General features: G+C 40.1%; 3 protein-coding genes across 5 annotated transcripts in view; 1 reads left to right on the plus strand and 2 right to left on the minus strand.

Moving 5' to 3' along the window:
- Positions 1-4,524: 4,524 nt before the first annotated feature.
- On the minus strand, positions 4,525-12,634 carry LOC109969388 (fizzy-related protein homolog). 3 transcript variants are annotated; one of them, XM_020616230.1, is made up of 14 exons: positions 12,551-12,634; positions 11,297-11,370; positions 10,687-10,815; positions 10,507-10,570; positions 9,973-10,103; positions 9,808-9,893; positions 9,281-9,464; positions 8,970-9,035; positions 8,617-8,719; positions 7,324-7,508; positions 6,973-7,206; positions 6,141-6,245; positions 5,269-5,361; positions 4,525-5,143 (listed from the first exon to the last, which is right to left on the minus strand). In XM_020616230.1, the coding sequence occupies exons 2-14, from the start codon at positions 11,363-11,365 to the stop codon at positions 5,102-5,104; spliced, it is 1,491 nt and encodes a 496-aa protein (XP_020471886.1). In that variant the 5' UTR covers positions 11,366-11,370; positions 12,551-12,634; the 3' UTR covers positions 4,525-5,101. The 3 variants fall into 3 exon arrangements, with proteins under 3 accessions (XP_020471886.1, XP_020471885.1, XP_020471884.1); XM_020616229.1 differs by having other exon boundaries at positions 12,445-12,592; XM_020616228.1 differs by having other exon boundaries at positions 12,414-12,592.
- A 592-nt stretch (positions 12,635-13,226) lies between these two features.
- On the minus strand, positions 13,227-15,964 carry plekhj1 (pleckstrin homology domain containing, family J member 1). Its single transcript, XM_020616120.1, has 6 exons — positions 15,577-15,964; positions 15,337-15,404; positions 15,117-15,183; positions 14,784-14,874; positions 14,427-14,490; positions 13,227-14,090 (listed from the first exon to the last, which is right to left on the minus strand). The coding sequence occupies exons 1-6, from the start codon at positions 15,668-15,670 to the stop codon at positions 13,998-14,000; spliced, it is 477 nt and encodes a 158-aa protein (XP_020471776.1). The 5' UTR covers positions 15,671-15,964; the 3' UTR covers positions 13,227-13,997.
- Positions 15,965-16,498: 534 nt separating this feature from the next.
- sf3a2 (splicing factor 3a, subunit 2) overlaps positions 16,499-20,816 on the plus strand; it is a 7,073-nt gene continuing 2,755 nt past the window's right edge. Inside the window, exons 1-5 of the mRNA XM_020615963.1 lie at positions 16,499-16,593; positions 17,714-17,998; positions 18,104-18,150; positions 18,502-18,611; positions 18,740-18,789. Of these exons, the coding sequence (XP_020471619.1) occupies positions 17,801-17,998; positions 18,104-18,150; positions 18,502-18,611; positions 18,740-18,789 (405 nt within the window). The 5' untranslated portion in view covers positions 16,499-16,593; positions 17,714-17,800. The remainder of the gene's footprint in view (positions 16,594-17,713; positions 17,999-18,103; positions 18,151-18,501; positions 18,612-18,739; positions 18,790-20,816) is intronic.

Below are 20,816 nucleotides of genomic sequence, written 5' to 3' on the forward strand. Positions count from 1 at the left end.
AGCACAAATGGTCGTGTCTCCCACATACATCAACTACATCAGAAACTTTCTGTCTATTGAGAGAAAGTGCATCAGACAAAGTACAGAACTAGACACAGGTCTCTTAGGTGGTTCAGTAGGTGATCATCACAACTAATATCTGTAAAGCTCTTTCACTGTGCCACCTTCAAATTACATAATTGTTCAATTATACCAGTACTCATTGTTTTTTAACCTCCCTGACAGTTAGGCAGTAGTTGTAGGCTGGTTGGGAACCAGAGAGTGGTTTAGTTTTGCACTTATTTAAGTTTATAAGCTTAGAGTTTGCTTTAATATGTTCAGGTACAATAAACAACAGTCTTGGGAGTCCTACAGTTGCATGAAGCATCACCACAGTCAACAGAGGTATGGATAAACACAAAGAGTGTTTGGAGAGTTTTGCCTCCATATTTCACAATAACAATACCAACATTTATTAAGCCTCAGAGTATTAAAACATTTTAGGAAAGAAATCTCTAAGATTCCATGTACATTGTTACAAGAATATAAAAAATTACCAAGAATCCTGCTCATCATTTGTTAGTGTGATGTTGTTAGTCTGCACTTACCATTTAGCAGCTATTTTCACTTTGTCTATAAAATGTCAAAAAATGTTGACTAAAAGTGGAACCCACTGATTTTGTATTAGTGAACTGAGCAGTCAGTACAGCTGAGCTTCATTTGAGGACAACCTCACCTTTCATTTATCACAGGAGAAAGATGCCTCAGTGCTGTTTCCTGTGTTCCCTATTTAACATTTTCACAAAATCTTCAACAAATTCCAAGTGACCAGTGAATCTTTGTTGTTCTTCTTTCCCTTTTTCTACTGAGCTACTGAAATTATAACATCTTCTCTGACATGTGTTAACACAGTTCGCAGACCCATCCTATATTTTCTAAATGCAAAGATGCTGCTGGGCCGAGTGATCAGTGTATATGTGTAAATAAGGCTCTCTGTTCCCTACGACAAAATGACCAAAAAAGGAGCGTAGGTGGCTGCAACCATTAGTTTATCACAAAAAGCCTTGCTCCTTTGAAATCCCGTTAGGCCAGTTATCAATGCAACTCAAGAGTCAGGCTTAGGGAGGAACCTAGGGGAAGATCCTGCTCGCTGTGTTATGAGGCTTTAGCTGTATAACGAACATCACACTCTGTGCCTCTTGATAGAAACATCAGGAGGTAGGATTATGCATGTTAGTGATCCCCCTCTGTTCTCACTCTGCTTTCAGGGCTTAATGTTAACATCTGCCCACCGAGAGTCACAGATGAGTTGGAAGATTGTGCTGAATGTCTTCCATTCAGATGATTTATCTCATCACTATAATGGACTATGCATGTTATTTAGATGACACTATAATGGAGTCTGAAGGGGAGAAAAACTCAGGCTTTCTGATGTTGATAGAAACTGAGTCACGTAGGCCTAAAATACCTGATCTTCATCACACAGAAAAAAAAACGCTCCATGAAAGACCTTCAGTTTTTAGTTACTTAAGTTTTTATTATTATTATTATTATTATTATTATTATTATTATTTGCCTTTGCTTTGAGTTCAGCTTCAACTGAATGATTTTAGATTTTTATCTATAAATTCTCACAAAAACAAAGGAGAGTTGTTTACACTGATAAAAATCCATTTGCTGTTTAAGAGTGAGTTTGGATAGGCCACAGGGTACAAGCAGAGGTGTTGGAGCTTCGGGAGGCGATAAATAGTTGTTATTTTTATGCTGTGGCTCATGTGTGGGCTGGACTGGTTAATATGATGAAAATCTGCATATTCTAGGGAACAAGGTGAAGCCACGGGGTGTTCACCAGCTGCTAAAAGCTCTCCTAACAAATGAGGTCCTAAACTGAGGAGCTTCATAGGGATGTTAGCTGGCTGTTTAACCTTCCCCATAGCCTGTTATAAAGGCAGTCAACATTACTGGAAGGATATTTAGCTGAACTCACCCTTAAGGTAACGCGGGCTACGGTTGACTGTATGTGTGTGGCAGTCGTATGTGTGGCAGTGAATCATTGGATTGGACCTTGTTTATTTAGGGGGGCTCCCTTTGGTGCTCACTTTGACTTTGGACAACCTATGACACTACTGTGTTCAAGTGCTGGGAGAGGTGAGAGATTAAAGGAAAAACCTGAATAAATGAGAAGGTTCTGTCTATGCTCAGCAAGACAGAGGTGTAACGTGATGCGTACAGTCCCTGCACCTTGCTCCTAACCACAACAGTATTTTTCTGTGGCTACAGGTGGGCCTGGTATTTGAGTAGGCATATACTATAGCAGGCATTACTCGTAGGGGTGTAAGTTGTAGTAGGGGAAGGGTTGTTTCATCTAATGTGAGTCAAATGCAATGGCCCTCACAATAAGCAGATCACTAGCCAGTTGAACACCTGTATGAGACTTTGGGTTGACATATACAAGTTGGACAATATACACAGATCATCCATAACATTATGACCACCTGCCTAATATTGTGTAGGTTCCCATTTTGCTGCCAAAACAGCTCTGACCTGTTGAGGCATGGACTCCACACAGACCTCGGAAGGTGTCCTGTGGTATCTGGTACAGCAGATCCCTTAAGTCCTGTAGGTTGGAGGGGTGGGGTAGGACTTGTTTGTCCAGCGCATCCCACAGATGCTCGAATGGAACAAGATCTGGGGAATTTGGAGGTCGCGCCAACCTTGACTTCATTGTTGTGCTCCTCAAACCATTCCTGAACCATTTGTGCAGTGTGGCAGGGCACATTATTTTGCAGAAAGAGAATACTGTTGCCATGAAAGGGTGTACTTGCAACAACAACGTTTAGATAGGTGGTACATGTCAAAGTAACATCCACATGAATGGCAGGACTCAAGGTTTCCCAGCATCACACTGCCTGCGCCAGCTCGCCTTCTTCCCATAATGCACCCTGGTACCATCTCTTCCTCAAACAAGCAACGCACATGCAACCTGGCTGTCCACGATGTAAAAGAAAACATGATTCACCAGACCAGGCCACCTTCTTCCATTACTTCCTGGTAGGGTTCTAAGGCCTGATGTGACCATTGGAGGCGCTTTCATCAGTGGACAGAGGGCCGCAATAGCCACTCTGGCCAGTCTGTGACTATGCAGCCCCATATGTGACAGTAGCTCTTCTGTGGCGTTGGACAACATGGGCTAGCCTTCGCTGCCCACACGCATCAGTGAGCCTTGGACATTCATGACCCTGTCACCGGTTCACTGTTTGTCCTTCCTTAGACACTGTTGGTAGGTACTAACCACTGCAGATTGGGAACGTCCAACAAGACCTACAGTCTGGGAGATGCTCTGACCCAGCTGTCAGCCATCACAGTTTGGCCCTTAAGTCACTCAGATCCTTACAATGGCCCGATTTTCCTGCTTTCAACACATCAACATCAAGGACTGCATGTTCACTCGCTGCCTAATATACCTCACACACTGACAGGTGCTATTGTAACAAGACAATCAACGTGATTTACTTAAGCTGTCTGATCAGAATATTATGGCTGACTGGTGTATTTGTGAGCTATTTGGCTAGAACTGAATGGGCACGGGGTTGAGTGCCAAGTCACATCGGTTAACATGTTTATTTTGATGACATTGTGAAATATATACACCACTACCAGAAGGTTCCCCCCACCCCATCCACTTCGCAGCATCTACACTCTAACTAATGGAAAATAAAACAGCAGTGACATAAGGTACAAGATATGGTAGTTTAATTGTTGATTATCTCTCAGTTCAGAAATATCCAACATTCTTTCTGTAATTAAAGTTGGCAGCTTTGTATTGATTTTGAAGTGGCATTAAAAGAAATGTCTAGGGTTTAGCAGTGAAACTGCTCATCAGATAACATTAGTAAAGAAACATGCCATCACTGTACAAGAACCTTTCACAACACAAATAAATAGCATTCACTTAAATGTGACTTAAACATTCAGACTGGAAAAAATAAAATGTTGTTGATGGTATTACACAAAATTTTCTGATTAAAAACAAAATAGTACAACAGCAAGACTGCTCAACAAATAAATGGTCTGAAATAGCAGAAGTCAAGTGCCTCGAGCTTGAATATCTTAAACACAGCACAAAGCTGAACATTACACCATCTGGTTTAATCCCAAATGTTTTTACTGAGCGTTTTAGCTGCTATTACAAACTACACTGATCAAGTATTTTTGTTTTCATTCTTCTTGCCTGATTTTTCATCTAAGAAAATGGGAAAACAAGATGAACAAATGGCTTCCACACACTAACATTAAAATCTTCTAATTTTCATGTGGATTACTTTTGTAAGCAATTTACCAAGGTTATTTTCCTCTAAGATATGCCATATGATATGAAAGGATTTTCTTGAGACTATGAAACAATGTTGGCAAACACTGTGTTACAATAAAATGAACTTAATACCAGGTTTTAAAAAAAGGTCAACAGGTCCATTCGTCCAATTCTCATTCAACAGCTCTCAAAATGGCACAACAATCTAATCTGTTATCAGTGTACATTAAACATTATTGCTTCTCAGTTTAATGCAAAAAGACAAGCTCAGACTTTTCTGCAAACCTGAATAAAGCCAAACATACCCCACAAATCAGACCAACAGCTGCACATATATAAAAAAGAAACCTACCCGCATTTGAAACAAACACACTACTAGGGAGATGTTAAAAATGTGGAGGGGTAAAATAAATAGACAATCAAGAAGACAAACTCAATATTTGGCAGGTATGCACAAAGTCAGTCTGTAAACAGAACATCATCACATGGAGAAATAGTGCCCTAAAAAGTTCCACAGAGATCACTGTTCTGTTGGAGGCAGCAGTGGCTTTATGACTGAGGAAGTGGAATACTGCACACTGTACACATGTCCTCTGCTCTTGTAACTCACTGTGCACCTCTCTTGCTCCTCCCACCTCCAGCTACAACTTGGCAAAAAATACAAAACAAAACAAAACAGAAGGCCATTGAGGGGGCCCTCTGTAGCCTACTGAGGTGAATATTCAAAGAAAGGGCCCATTTATAGCTTGATATATGCAAAGATGAATTCCCTTTCTGTCTTTATTCCTTTGTAGTACAGAGGTGTGCTTACTACCGGATCCTGGTGAAGAGGTTCAGTACAGACACTGATTCCTACAAGAAGGAGGGAAATAAACACATCACAGATAGGAGAATGTAACAGATGGATGGAACAGACCAACCAAAGCCAAGAAGATGATCTCAGACCTAAATGCAAGTGAGAAATAAAGAATAAATACCTTAGTGGATCTCATCTTGCTAAAGACATTCCAAAACCGAAGCGTTTCATCTCCAGCACCGGTCACAATTGCCTCACCATCAGGGGACATGGCCTGCACATAAACTCATTATTATGCACCCAATAAAACTGTAGTTTTACAGTGTGTAATCAGGGGCATGCAAGAGTAGCATTTTGTTAGTTCCCTTCTTGTGTTGCTGTTGCCAATTTCTCAGATAGCTTCTTAATTATTAAAAAACATCCAGAAATTTTAAGTGAAGAATCAAAATAATCTAATCAGTTCATTCATTCTTGCTTACCAGCATGGAGGCAAAAACTATTAATACACAACATTTTCTCTGATTCACTTTGTTCTTACTAATGCTGCTGCCTTTCTTCATTCACCCTCTAGCTCGCTCAACCACCTCTGCTCTCTCTCTCTCTTAGTGGAGTGGATTTAGGGCTGGCAGTGAACTTTGGATACAAATATAAAATCCTTACATCACTGGCTTGTCCCAAGTTTATTTGGAACTGGTACAGAGAAGATGTGGTAGCAGCATGAGCCAACACAGAATGGCTGGAAACTGGTTTGAAATGGAAATAAAAAAAACTGCTCATCCTCTGTGCAGAGGAAGAAATTACTAACAAGACAAATAGTAAAGGTTATTGCTTTTTTTGCTATTGTGTCTGTCTGTGATGGTGGATATTGTGTGAACACTGTGGCTGTACCCAGCTGGGTTCTGATATGTTAGAACAAAGCCTTGCCTGAATATTTGTGCACAACAGTTCTATTTATGAATGCCAAAAAAAGCAACTGCTACACAGCTACCTGTGGCTTGCAAATTCTCAGCTACCATGTCTGAAAGGGGCTATACATACACAGAATATACTGACCAGGTAGAGTACTCTGTAGGAATGTCCTGTAAGTTTGGCCACTTGAGTTAGAGAGGGATACTTCCACACCAGGATCTGGTTCTGGGAATAACCGTGTGTGCTGACCTGCAGGAAAAAAATATATATTTTTGCAAACATTTACCATATACACATGGCCAGATTAGGACATTACATGATGTCAGATATGCTCAATAATTGCATCTTGATAATTCCACTACAGTATAGAGGAATGTTCAGCATAGCTCCAAAAATGTGTTATTTACAGGCTGCATTTTGTTGGCTAGCAATGAAGTCACCAAGAGATCCAAATGTTTTGTTCAATAACTACTGTGTGAAAACTGGTATCTTTACTATGAAACCAGGACATATCAAATGATTCATGCAGGTCGTATGCTAATAATTTTATTTGAGACTTTTCATTTGACTCGAGGTAAGACAGAAAACAAGCAATTTCCCCAGAATGTAGTTTACTATACTATCTTGCACAATCTGCATTAGGGTTGCAACAACTAATCAATAAAATCGATAACAATAGTTGGCGAACTGAATTATCGATTAGTTTGGTCTAGGCACAAAGCTGTATGAGATGGCTGGGCTGGTGACTATGTGACTATGTCAGTGAGGCATACGAAAATATTTGAAAAACGGCTTGTTTTTATAAAGTGGAAAATAGATTTCTGCATGCTTTTTATACATTTGATTAATCGTAAAAATAACAGACAGATTAATCTATCATTAAAATAGTTGTTAGTTGCAGAACTAATCTGCATGTTCTACTTCTGCATCCACTTCACAGCAGGACTGTCGGCATAACAGACTTCAGGTAACTCACCAGTTCGTTAGTGTGCTTAGACCAGGCCAGGTTGCAGACTTGAGAGCCAGTGTCAGTGCACTGCAGAGGCTGGCCAGTCAGAGTGTTCCAGAAGCGGATGCAGCGATCGGCGGTGCCGCCTCCGGAGGCCAGTAGGCCGTGCTGGTGGGGAGACCAAGCGATGGCCTTCACTGCAGCCAAGTGCTCTGTGTACTGCTGCACTGGGAGGACGCTCGAATGGTTCCATACAAGCAGCTACAGAAAGTAGGTTGAAATGAGAGGAGGAAGAGAAATAAATTGTCTTATGAAAAGGTTTTCCTGATATGGACCTGCAGCTGGCAGAAGCACAGGTGAAAATGTCTGTCTGCATACCTTGTTATCATTTCCACCTGAAGCTAGCAGCTGGTGGTCTGTGCTCCACTTGAGGCCGCAGACTTCCTGTCTGTGTCCTTGGAGACGGCGTTCAGACTGGAGAGGTGGGGCTCTGATATCCCGCTGCAGGATCACCCGATCACGGCTCCCAGATGACAGCTGGTCTGCATTCCATGCCAACGCACCTGGCAGTGGAGAATGAAATGCAGGTTGTTAGGAAGATGACTTACTGACCGTGAATGAGCGATGTTGCCAAACACCTGTGTGAAGGGGCTTTCAGACAAAAAGCAGTTCGTGCTATGCTCAGACTTGCGCTGTGCTGGTCACAGGGCTCAGAGTAAGATAGGTGGAGTTTTCATGTTGTCCCAGCTCGCTCCGAGACCCTCAGTCAGCAACAAAGACGTAACGTTGTGTTTCACTAGCTGACTTCTATTGGCTTTTAAACTCATCCTTTACATAAGTGGAGAAAATGTGACAAGTTTTTGTATAAAAACGACACCTCTTTACATCATTACCTAAATTAAGAATCTTTATTAGGTCTGTTAATCTGCTGGGGGAACATGTAACAGAACTATATTTACACATACTGCCTACCTACAACAAATTGCCTGACTGTTAAAACACATGGGACATGCATTCAAATGGAAATCTGTTTCCATAAGGTCCAGGGAATTGTACGTAATTCAGTGCAACACTTCCGCCTTAACATCTGTGTTTATGAAGCTGAAAATATTTCAGTTTTTGGTGAAACTTGTCATAAATGTATAAATTCAATGATATGTTTATTACTGAGGTCATAGCTAAAGGTGGTTTTCTACTGGCCTACACCTATGTATATTTAGTGGTGTCTCTATATTTTTGTCCTTGCCAGTTACATACATGAGGGTCAGAATATTAGGAACACATATTAGGATTTCAATATCAAGAACCCCTGCTCTATATCAACATATATACTACTCTATATTCTACTACTGTAAATTTGGTCATATAATGTTAACTCTGGGAATTCAGACACACTGTTCCTCCATTTTGTCTTTCATGCCTGGCTGGATGACTTGTTTCTACTGGCTCCGTGGATTTATGTCATAGTGCACAGAGGTCAAAGTTCAAATTAGTCGAACTTTGACATATGTCCACCTTGATCGTATGTCCCATAGATAAACAGTTATGTCGCAGCACAAGCCATTGAAAATAATAGGCTTCAGAGTGCAGCGGTGCCGTTGCTGCTTTCTGTCTGAAAGCACCTTGATGTAAAATGACTCCCACAACTGTCTCTGCAGCCTCTCAACTCACCCACTCTGGCTGTGTGCCCTTCTAATACAGATAGCTTCTTCCCTGCTGCTGCATCCCAGATCTGTACATAGGCTTTATGAGTCCCCACTGCCACCAGGTTGCCCTAAAATATATATATATATATATAAACAGCACAATTTGAATATCACATAAATACATTTAGTCTATACTGACAACAGTTTTTAAAGAGCCTGGACACCAAAGCTCAATTTGAAACTTTACTAAAAATCAAGCACCAGCTGAATCTCTGAGTAACTGTCAGTAAAAGTGTGACTAGAGTTTTTGTGTGCAGGCTCTGAGATCCTGGATGTTTATTAATTCAAGTTTATAGACTATAATAGCTCCAAACTCACCCTCTCTGACCAGCCCACTGATGTTACTGAATCTCCTTCTACAGAAAGGTCACACAGACGTGTCACCTAAAGAGATGAAGAGGAAAAAAAAGATTAACATGGGCATTGAAGAGACAGTTCAGTAACATAACATTTTGTTAATATGTATTATACAAAACCACATGTGAAATCTTTCACAGATCTAATGTGATTAAAACCATTATTTAACAGAATAACTGATACACTCTTAGATCTTTTTACCCACAGCTGAAGACCTCTACTCAAGGCCCCTTAGCCTTGCTCAGTGCACTCAGTTAATAAATCGCACACACCTGGCTGGTGCAGGCACTCCACAGGTAGACACAGGTTCCCAGTCCAACACTAAGCACGTTCAGAGAGGACCAGTCCACTAGGTTGAGGTAGAAGTCATCCTGAAGCTCTGGAGCATCCAAAACTTTGAATGGAATTTTGGATATTTTGCGTGTGGGTTTTCTTGGCGATCGCAGCAGTTTCTGGCTGCAATATACAATGCAGATTAGTAAGGAACAAGATATCAGTTATCCTTGAAGAAAGGCAGAACATTTGATGAATGGGTGTGGGAAGCCTGGCCAAGGTGGCAAAAAAGTAGGAGGAGGCAGAGACAGAAAACATTTTCAGGTTCCAAAAGAGGTGGTTTATTTACAAGTGTGCCACCATGATGCCCGTGTACCAAAAGAATATTCATTAAACAACCAAATAGTTAAATCAGCTTAACTGAACCTCAACTTAAATAATTTAAGAAATTGACAAATGTACATGAAATAACTGGGGACAAATGGAATGTTCTCACCCACTTTGTCACATAGGGATGATGTCTTACCTGTTGCTACTGACGGGTGATAGAGAATATGGAGAGACTGTGTTGCCATCCTCTTCTGGCAGAGCTCTCTTAGTACTCACTGAGTACTACAAAACAAAAAAAGATAATTACTAAGCAGGAAAAACACCCCACAAAATAAATGCACTTAAAGCTGACTGTGTTTACACTAAAAAGGCTCCTCTTGGCAGGAGTAGAGGGCTGCAGACGGCGATCTTCTGACTGAGGGTCCTGGACTTTCTCGATGCCTGCTCCTAACAGCTCATTCTTCAGGAGAGCAGAGTAGGCCAGACCATCCGCTGAAGGCAGAGGAAGAGACAGAGGAGGAATCAGACCAGGCTGCTGAAATGATTATGTTCAAACACTGTGCTCCCTCTGCAATTTCTTAGCTTCTTTTAGTTTTTTTTTTTGTCCTTAGCTGCACTTTCCATGAGCGTGGCCAGGCTCAGTAAACAAAAGAAGGTGGAATTATCAAGTCTGACTAAAGCATGAGACCGATATCTGTTGAAATAAGCTGAAAAAAAGAACAAGACTCACACAAAATGTACAGCCAAACAGAGAAGTGTGCTATAGCTACAAACCGACAAAGTCTGAAGTGCCAGAAAGAACAGTTTAGAGATTAAATTTCTGCAGGAATAAGGAGGCCGCACATTTGCCTCTGGCATAGTAGAAGAGACAGTTTTACAAAGGCAGACTGATTACCTTTGTTGCTGTCTGTTGTGCCATCTTTGGTTTTCCTATTTTGATTGTGTGACTTTTCAGTTTCCTGTGTGAAAAATTGAAATTATCAAGAAGCAACTAAAAAAAAGAAGCATATTTATAATACATTTCATGTTGTGACCACTTTTTTTTGTGAGGGGTTAGGAAGGGCGGCAGACTCACATTGATGCGGTGGAAGTTGACACTCCAATTGGCTCCGGCACGGGAGGGAATGAAGCGATCGCCATGCTTGCTAGGGGAGGACAGTGGGGAACTGGTGGGTGTCAGAGCTTGCACCACTCCTACAGCTTTCTACACAAGGAAGGCGAGGACAAAAAAGCATTTTCTGACTGGAGGCCAAACACAACCAGGCCTTGGACAGTGAACTCAAAACTTGATAACACAACAGGATGACAATTTAAGCGGCAGATGGTGCATTTGTTTGACATGTTAACAACAGGAGGCAACATTCACAAAACGCAGTCATTTGGCTGGTGAGGTCTTGTTTTCATTCAACACTAGTGACACCATCAAATGAACGAGACTGGCATGTTACACTATTTATTATTCCAACACATGGAGAGTAACACCCTCTCTCCCCATGTTAAATCCTGTCCTAACAATCCTCTTTGGCAGGGGCAATCATCATAGTATAGTCAAGATAATGGTCTAATTATGCTAGTTCTATGAGCAACCTTTGGCTAGATGATACTGGTTATGTTCTTTTCTTTTTTTTATTTGTGTGCAAGGACACAATAGATAAACCATACAGATGTGTCTATTATTTACTTACTATGGGGCTTGCGTTCTCATTTTGGATATTGATCTGCCTGAGCAGCCTGCACTCATAGTCCTGATCCATGACACCTGAAAACAAGATAAGACGAATTAACACAATTATAAAATCATACTAGAGTGTTCTAAATGGACAACTCAGATGACTAACAGACTGATACTTGCACACTACTGCTCATTTTATCTTACATACTACTAATGACTAATGGTCTGTAAAGAGGCCAGTTGTCTACAAATAATGAAGCAAAACATACATTAACAAATAACTGCTTTTGTACTCTTAGCAGTTGGGTCCCTTTAGTTTATAAATGACTAATAAACAAGATAAGTTGCTGTGTAGGGCAGCATATTATTTTCCATCAATCAATTGGTCTTATTTTTATTTTTCAATGTGTTTGCTAGTTGTTTAGTCTAAAAAATGTCATGAAATTAGGAAAAACGTCGTGCCATTAAACACTAATCATATGACCAAACTCCGCTGCCTACATGTATCACAGTTGTTATCATGTAAAGAAAGTATAACAGACATTCAGAACATGCACATCACATTTAACTGGATAATGGCTAGACACATTTCACTGTAACCTTCAGGTAGCACTCCGAGAGCTAGATAATCATAGGAGACATTTATTTGTGGTGATAGATCAGTGAATAACACTGTCTATTACAGTCACAGCATTGAAATCAATCGAGACGATTACAAAGACAAACCAAGCAACTGTTAAACTCCCCGGGTTTAGTTTACATCCTAGTTAAATTAACTAACGAGGGAAACATATGTTAGTAAATGACAAAGGCATTAGTTACAATGCACATAACCAGCTGTGGGAGGTTCAGTCTTCTGCTAGCAACAAACTAGCAACTTATAACTTGAAATCCATTCTAGCAGCAAGCTTTTGCTTATTGATTCCATGAAACAACAACCCTTTGTGGTGGTTGTCGCTGATGTGTAATTGCAATATTAAAATGAATCTTAAAAATTCTAACTCAATCATCCGGTATACAGAACTTTGCTAATGCTAACGGTAGTTCAGCTTGGCTGACCTACCATTAAAATACGCTAGCTGTTCGGCTAACATCGTTTGTTCACAATCTACACTTGTATTAAAACATACCGTGTCGCGATAAGCGTATCCAGCTACGCACCGTTAAACTGCTTTTCTTAACAGAGTCAATTTCAGTTGAAATATTTTCTTTTATGCGTTTTGCTCTTAAAAACAGAGCATTCAAAATACAAATGTTTTATTTTTACCAAGCGTTCAATTTGGGTTCGCAAAGCACCACGGGAAAGATGTGACGTTGCTGTTTTTGAATCACACAGTCAGCGTTGCCAAGGAAACGTGCGGTCTTATGAGTTCACTGCCTCCCAGATGTATTATCTTCCCACGCAGGCCTTCGAGTTTATTCTAAATAATGAAAATGCGTTTCACTACTAAAGTGACAGGCACAATCCTGTAAACAAGTGACAGCAGTTTGGCTCATGTTATATCTGAAAACACAACTGACGAATAAAAAAATGTATAGTGTGAATTACCCATTATTAAATTTTTTAAATCTTTCAAATTTTTATCAGTGTTAATACATTTCTCAATTTTATCGACTGATTCAAATCTGCACATTTTGATGTTACATTTTTGGTCAACAAATGGAACATTACATGAACCTATAGTATTTTTCAACTGGTTTTATTAATTTTAAAAATAAAAAAGAAATGACTGTGACAAAAAATAATCCAACATGAAATAAAAACAGACTAAAAACATTCTATGTGCAAAAGATTAAAAATTAAGACACAATAAGTGGTATATTCTCTGTTCACACTCCCAACTGCAGAAACAAATATTTTACCAATTTGCAGGATACAGCAATGCCCTATGGTGAATTGTGGCCAAATGCAAACTTTGACACGACATTAGGCTGAAACTCTGCTGTAGTTAAATTTTACTGTTACAATTTAAAACACCATTAGTGTGATATTTTAAAAATAAAGCCAAGAGATTGGTTTCCCAGCATGGTCCAACAGCTTAACTAAAAGAATCTGATTCAAAGTGCAGCAGAAAAGGTACAGTAGGTTCAAATAAATAGGTAAAATTCTAAGAAAAGGTTTGTTTGTTTTTTTAAAATCTCAATCAATTAAGGAATATGTGCAAAAGTATTGTTTTAACTAAACACTCTAAATGGGTAGATGATAAATACATACTGGAATAGCTAAAAATCTTTCTGATGAGCAAAAATTGAGTAAAATGTATGGCTTAACTGAGCAGAACAAAGACACCATACCATACAAGTCAGGACAGTTCACAACAAATGTTCATATGTTCTGCAGACTCATGCTTATACTGTATTACTACAGTAATATTCCAGAAAAAGTCACAGCACAAGTACAATTTTGCACAGACAATTAATCAAGGCAAAGTTTGAAAATAATACAGAAAATGGCATCTAAAATCCCCTAAACTAAAATAAGACTGTTGTTTTCTCCACAAACCCATGTTACCTGTAATGACTATCTATAAAATAGATAAAAATAAAATCAGAATGATCACTTATCATGGCCTCAGTTATCCTGCTCTATCTCCTGTATATAAGTTACAGCTACACTGAATACATTCAAAGCAGTGAAAAACTAAACATGCAGAGTGTGACTGGTATTGCCACAGCTTTCAAACCAGTGTGGAGTGCACACTGGAATGGCAGGTCTACAGGGAGGAGGTGTCTCTTGGCATAAATTGCATCCCATTGGTGACCTGAAAGCGAGTTTCTTCTGATATACCATACTGCTCCAAGGGGTCCTGCAAAGGAAAAAAAGATAACTAAAGGCTGTAAAAAGGTTTAGTGTGACAGAGCAAATTCACTGTTATTAAATCAGAATCATGATTTATATTTAAATGACTTGTTTAATGAATACACACAGACACAAAAACAAAAAAAAAGTGCATCATTTTACTCCTTATCTGAATGGATGTCTACTTATGCACCACAAATAAAATTCCTTTTATATTTCCATTATATTGTTGTAACTCTCAGCAGCAAAAACTGTACCAAAACCCCTATGGTTTTCTTTGTTGAATTGAAGCACCATCTGTGTGACATTTAGGGCACTGAGAAGTTGCTGTGAAGAGTCTCACCTTGCCTGTGAGCCTGTGGATTTCAGTTCGATAGTATATGAGGTTCTTTCTCATGAACTCGTAGCTGCAAGAGATGAAATGACAAACTGCTGTGACATTCGGGGGAAACATTGGTTAAACAAAAGCAGTAAGTAGTACAGCTGCAGTAAAGCTTGGAGTAAACAAATTTGTGATAAACCATTCTTGAGTTCAGTATATAAGTTGTTACCCGCTACAGTATAAACCAAATAACTGCAGCTTACAGTCTACCAATGTTAAAACAATGGCAAGAGTCTTCTGTCAACCTGACAGTAAAATGTCAGTTACTGCAAAGATAAACAAATGTAGATCCGGGTGCCTGTTAAGAGTCGGTCTTACCTGGCCTTGACAATGGAGTCTATCCACTTCTGACACTGCTCTTCAGAGCCGCACTCGAACAAATACTTCCTCTCTGCTTCATCCATATATGCTACAATCAGATAGGTTACAGTTAAATGGAAAAAATATAATGCAAATGCACAAATAGTAGATGTAATATAAAGGCATAAGTAATTGTTTTGATACATTTCTCTATTGCTGTTCAGTGTTATAATAACAGTGCTGTTTGACTAGTTTATTCTCATTCATCTTCTCTGACTTAAAGAACTTGAGAGCAGTCAGTAGGTGACAGACTGTGGGTTAGTGAATGTAACTGGGGATGTTGTAGCTCACCGATGGAAAAGCTCTGGTTGTCCTCTTTCTGTACTCGACACTGCTCCAACAACAAAGCTCCAATTGGCTGACAAATACAAATTTTATTTTGACACATCTGGATTTTCTTTACTAGAAAATGCTTCAATTCATCACAAGGTACCATATGACAGTAACAAAATGAGCATACTGTGACAATAACTGCAATTTGGATGTGTGTTCAAATAATGATTCAACTGACCTCTTCCTCATCAGTCCGGAAGTAAAACAGGAAGTTAACGACAAGTTTCACTAGCCTCTTCTTTAGAACTGCACAACAAAGGAGAAGTGAGATGAAACTCAGAGCAGACGGTGCAAAAGCAAACAAAGTTGTCACTGCAGCTGATGAGTGATATGGACATTATCTATCTCTGTTGGGGGCTCATCCACCTGAACTTTTGCACAGGATGCAAGAAATGGAAACAGGCGAGATAAACGTTACCATCTCCTTTCTTAGGTCCTCGCATGCCCATTTCTGCTGCCATCTCTGAAGGCTGGCGGCTCAGAGACACCAGCTCTTTCTCGTTGAAACGCATCACTGACGCAGGTAGACACAAGAGGTTGAAGAGTGACAACACCGTACACTTTCGTTATTGCTGGCTTTCCCGACCGAAAACATAACAACGTAGTCGGCTAACACTAGTACAAAACTGTAACTGTGGGGTCTATGCCGTGAAATACAGGTTACTGCTTCATCATCTTGTGTTCTCGAAGTGTGCCCGTGTGTATCTGATCATTCGTAGTGCCAAACAGCGCTAGACTTCACGCCACACTGTGACCGGACACACTCCCTTCTTCTGCTACTACTAGTGGCGGAGCAGACTGGACGCTGCAGTGGCGCGTTGCTGCCCTCTGTCGGTTATAATTTGCTGCACCGACTCATTTTGGTCGCTCATTTCTTTTAAGTTATTTTGTATCTTTTTGTGATTGCTAAGCATCAGCTTTTCTGTTTATTTTGTTGTTGGCTTTTTACAAAGAAATGTTTACAGCCGCTTCATATAGAGACTCTGGCCCACCTGGACCTGTGCAAGGTAGGCCCTTTCAGTGTTCCATCCATGCTAGAGTGACTTCCTCTCTTGCGGATAGTCCTATTAATAATTGATTAACCAAAATTTTACAGTAAAAAATCAAGGATTGAATTAATGTCCAAACAACACAAAACGGTGAATCTGAGCATTTGTTTTTGTTTTTTCCTCTCCCATTAATCTTCTTACAGTGTCTCCGATTTATCTAGTTACCATATGAGGGGACCTACCCCTTGGTTGGAATCTCGGGAAAAATGTGGTCTATTATCGCTTTGTTAGGAAAGTCGCTCTGGCCCATGGAGTATGGACTGGCACCCACTCCAGTCCAGCAGGTGGCGATGTTTCTGAAGTTGCTTAAAAACCAATGAAGAATCCACTTGGGCATGCGCGTTAAAATAAACGTCGGCGTGATCCTTCCTTACGCTGCGGAGTTGGTGAGTGTTTTGAACAGAGAAATTATGTATAAACTATCATATAGTTTAGTTTAAATTTCTAACTAACCTATACTATTATTATGTATACGGAGTGGGATATTTTTGTAGTTTGATCAATCCTTTGTGAAAACCCATTCACTACTAACAGCCTATACCGTTAGCTTAGCTATAGCATTGTCATAATGTAGCAGTAGCTAGTGATACGTTATGCCATCCTACTTGAACGTCCTGTGGTTTGTAGACAGCAGTCAATAGAATGCATCTGTAGTGTAACACATTACAACCACACTATTGACTGTGTACATGTGTATAAGACATACTTTCAAATCATAGTGTGTTATATTAGCAAAAAGTGGATTGCAAGTAATGCACTGTGAAGCTAATGCTGTAATGCTGACACACAGGTTGTAGTATGATAACACAGTAATATCATTATATGCTCCCATCCTTGCAATGCTCTATGCCTAGACGTTAACCAGTCCCCTCTCTCTCTCGCCTCCAGATGGTTCAAAACGCTGCTGCTCGTATTCCGACCAGTACTAGAAAATTCGAGCATATAATCCCGGTAGTGGCCTCTCTCCACTAGCTTCCACTCCGCTTTAGAATTAATTTTAAGATGCTGATTTTTGCTTTTAAGGCTCTTAATGGTTTGGCACCATCCTACCTCACTGAATTAGCGCACTGGCACAAACCTACAAGGTCTCTCAAATCTTCAAGCCAGTTTCTTTTAGAGGTTCCTAGGGCCAGATATAAATAATGGAGTGACGGTGCTTTTACTGTTTGCAGCCCCTAAATTGTGGAATACTCTACCTTTTAATGTTAGGTCAGCTACTGACCTGACTACTTTTAAATCATTGCTTAAAACATATTTATTTGCCTTGGCTTTTAATACATAGTAGGGCCTGATGCATTCCTTTTAATTTATTGAATGTATGTCATCTGTGTGTCTGTGTTATTGTGCTGTTTTATTTTTACACGGATCCTTTTTATTTTATTGTGGTTACTGTGATATTATTCTGCCTATGTAAAGTACTTTGGTCAACTGGATGTTGTTTTTAAATTGTTATATAAATACATTTGATTTGATCCTTGGCAACATGTTTGTATGTGTTTTCTCCAGATAATTGGGAAGGATCTACTTTAAATACCTGTCTAGATTAGACTGGGCCAGGTGTATCTGCGTGTTTGAGTCCATTATCTTGCAAAGATGGATTTCCAGCATCGAGCTGGAGGGAAGACGGGTAGCGGTGGCGTGGCGTCTGCCTCTGAGAGTAACCGTGACAGAAGGGAGCGGTTGCGTCAGCTGGCCCTGGAGACAATTGACATTAACAAAGATCCATATTTTATGAAAAATCATTTAGGCTCCTATGAGTGCAAGCTTTGCCTAACCCTTCACAACAATGAGGTGAGGATAAACAATGAAACTAGATTGTGTTAAATGTCAACTTGGAGGCATTTCATCTGAGTAGCTGAAGAGAAAAATTGTAAACTAATCTCCTTTGCATTACAGGGCAGCTACTTGGCTCACACACAAGGAAAGAAACATCAGACCAACTTGTAAGTCCACATCTTGTGTTGAAACTAGCACATCACACATGGAAACACATGGGCTGTTGCTTTACTTTTTATCCCTTGGTTCAGTGAAACTGTCATTTTCACATGTTCAGTACACGGCTGCATGCTGAGGACAGAGGTATTGTTCTGTCAAAATGTGCGGGTGTTCAGCTGAACAGTAGTTTAATCAAAGAACCAAACCAGATTTACACATAACTGCACAAGGAAACAGGTGCATAGAGTTTGTTGTGTTTAGTGTGACTGATTTATGGTTTATCACCACAGATCCACAATTGAGAAACTTATTTGACTTTATGTTTCCACTTTGTTCATTAACCTTGTGGTTTATTTCAGAGCACGGAGAGCTGCCAAAGAGGCAAAAGATGCTCCTGCTCAGCCAGCTCCAGCGAAAGTGAAAGTTGAGGTCAAGAAGTTTGTCAAAATTGGTCGACCAGGATACAAAGGTAGGCTGTGTAGTTATGTACCAGTGCATTCATTTAATTAATGTTGTGGTTTCACTCCAGAATTATTGTATTTTTATATATGCCCCATGTGTTGTTGTTTTTTTATTTTTTATTTTTTGTCTTTATAGTAACCAAACAGAGGGACCCAGAGACTGGACAGCAGTCCTTACTTTTCCAGGTTAGTGTGTTTGGTAGGAATCACTATAATAAATCTTGAAGATTTTTTTGTTGTTGTTTTGGAATGATTCTTAAACAAAGCAGTCATTAATACACAATTAAATGTGCCAGAGAATGGGAGAGCATTCATATGGAAGCTCAGTATATGAGTTAAATGATGTTTACCCATTATTTGGCCCCAAAGAGGGGGGTGTCAGGCCATGCTATCATAAATCTTCAGAGCCCCATAATAATCAACACCATTTTCCAGACCGAACTTACCTTTAACATAAGATATTTCTGAACCTTATCCTCACCCAAGCAAAGAGCAGATATGTGTCTTGGCACAGCATCTGCACTGTATTTGCTCAGGTTAAGCAGTGGTTGGCCCAGCTGGCTTGTAATGCCAGTCACCTCTGAGAGCTGGGACTGCTCAGTTGTCCAACCACTGACACTGTTCTACCAAGGTTGTCAAACAAAAGAAGACTATTAGGATAATAATCACCTTTATTTGGCCAAGTATGTCTCACACACACAAGGAATTTGTTTCCAGTACAGAACCAAGGCAGCCATCTGTGGCACCAACTCAACCGATGGTTCTAACCATCGGGGGCAACTTGGGGGTTCAGTGTCTTGCCTGAGGACACTTTGATATGTGGACTGCAGGCACAGAGATTCAAACCTCTGACCTTCCGGTTGAGAGATGTATTATCACCAACACAAGTTCTGTGTGGGTGTAGGAGTGAAGGCAAGTCTACAGGGTCATCAGGTGGGCACCTCGTCATTAACTTGTTTCATTGAGAAGGCTCAACAGTGTGTTCCACCATCCCAGAACCACCCTCACCTCTTTGGCTGCACCCACACACCCAACACAACCCTTCATCTACTCAGGCTAATTCAACTGTTACCAAACAGGCACTAGCAAATATTTAATAACCGCTGATGTAGCCACCAAACACTTCAAATAGCTCGCCAGATAACTAGCCACACTTCGGCTTCCTTTCATACGGCACCACCCTGTGTTAATATTCATTCCAGCAAGCCAAACTTCCTCTGTGCCCTCATGTTAGCTTGCTCATGCCAACACCAGGAAGTAGGCACTTTTGCTAAGCCTGTCCTCTTATGATAGTTTACCTCTGTTCAACAGGCATAATCCTCACATATGTTAGCATTTATAAATCATATACCTATTTTTACCCAATTCACACACCTTTCTTCTGCTCCAAAGCCACTCACTGGACCTTGCTGCACTCAGCTAGATTCCTAATTACCTGTTTTAGGCTCTGCCCTTATATACCTAACTCACCTAGCAGGGAGACAGCCGACTTGTCTACAAATCCCCTACAACCAACCTCCACTGAGCGAACTTTACCTTTTCAGTCACACTCCTCTGCCTCCATGGTTAATTCTGTGTATTTCAATTTCTTCCTCTCATAAACTGTATCTACAGCATCCTCCCAGGGAACTGTAAGCTTGACAAAATAGACAGTCCACTGTGCTTCTGACCACAACACAAGATCTGGTCTGAGGTTAGTGTTGACTATCTCCTCAGGAACTATGAGCCGATTCTCTAAACCAACTTTCGTTTGACATTAAAGCTCCACTTAAGAGAGAAGCTGTAAACTTATCTCGTTTGTGCAAAGTATTGCTTTTGAATAGATTTAACAAAGACAGACTTTTCAAAGCTCTGGAACAAAGTTAACATGTTCCTAAACAGTCAAAGAAACTCTTGTCTGAAAAATGACAAAAACAGCAATGGAAAAAACAGGGTGAAAAAGTTTTTTTTTTTTTTTTTTTGGTCCTAGCTTTTCTATTACTGCCCAAGACTTGTCGTACAATTGTGTTGTGTACTTGCATGTTGTTATACTGCTGTGTAATTAAATATGTTAACTAAGATAATGGGACAGATGGGGTGTCTCACACACTACAAATTCATTGGGGCAACTGTGATTCAGTGGGTAGAGCAGTCGTCTCTCAACCAGAAGGTTGGAGGTTCGAATCTTGATGCTTGCAGTCCACATGTCGAAGTGTCCTTGGGCAAGACACTGA

Source organism: Monopterus albus, unplaced genomic scaffold, assembly GCF_001952655.1.
Source record: "Monopterus albus unplaced genomic scaffold, M_albus_1.0 scaffold172.1, whole genome shotgun sequence".
Taxonomy (NCBI): domain Eukaryota; kingdom Metazoa; phylum Chordata; class Actinopteri; order Synbranchiformes; family Synbranchidae; genus Monopterus; species Monopterus albus.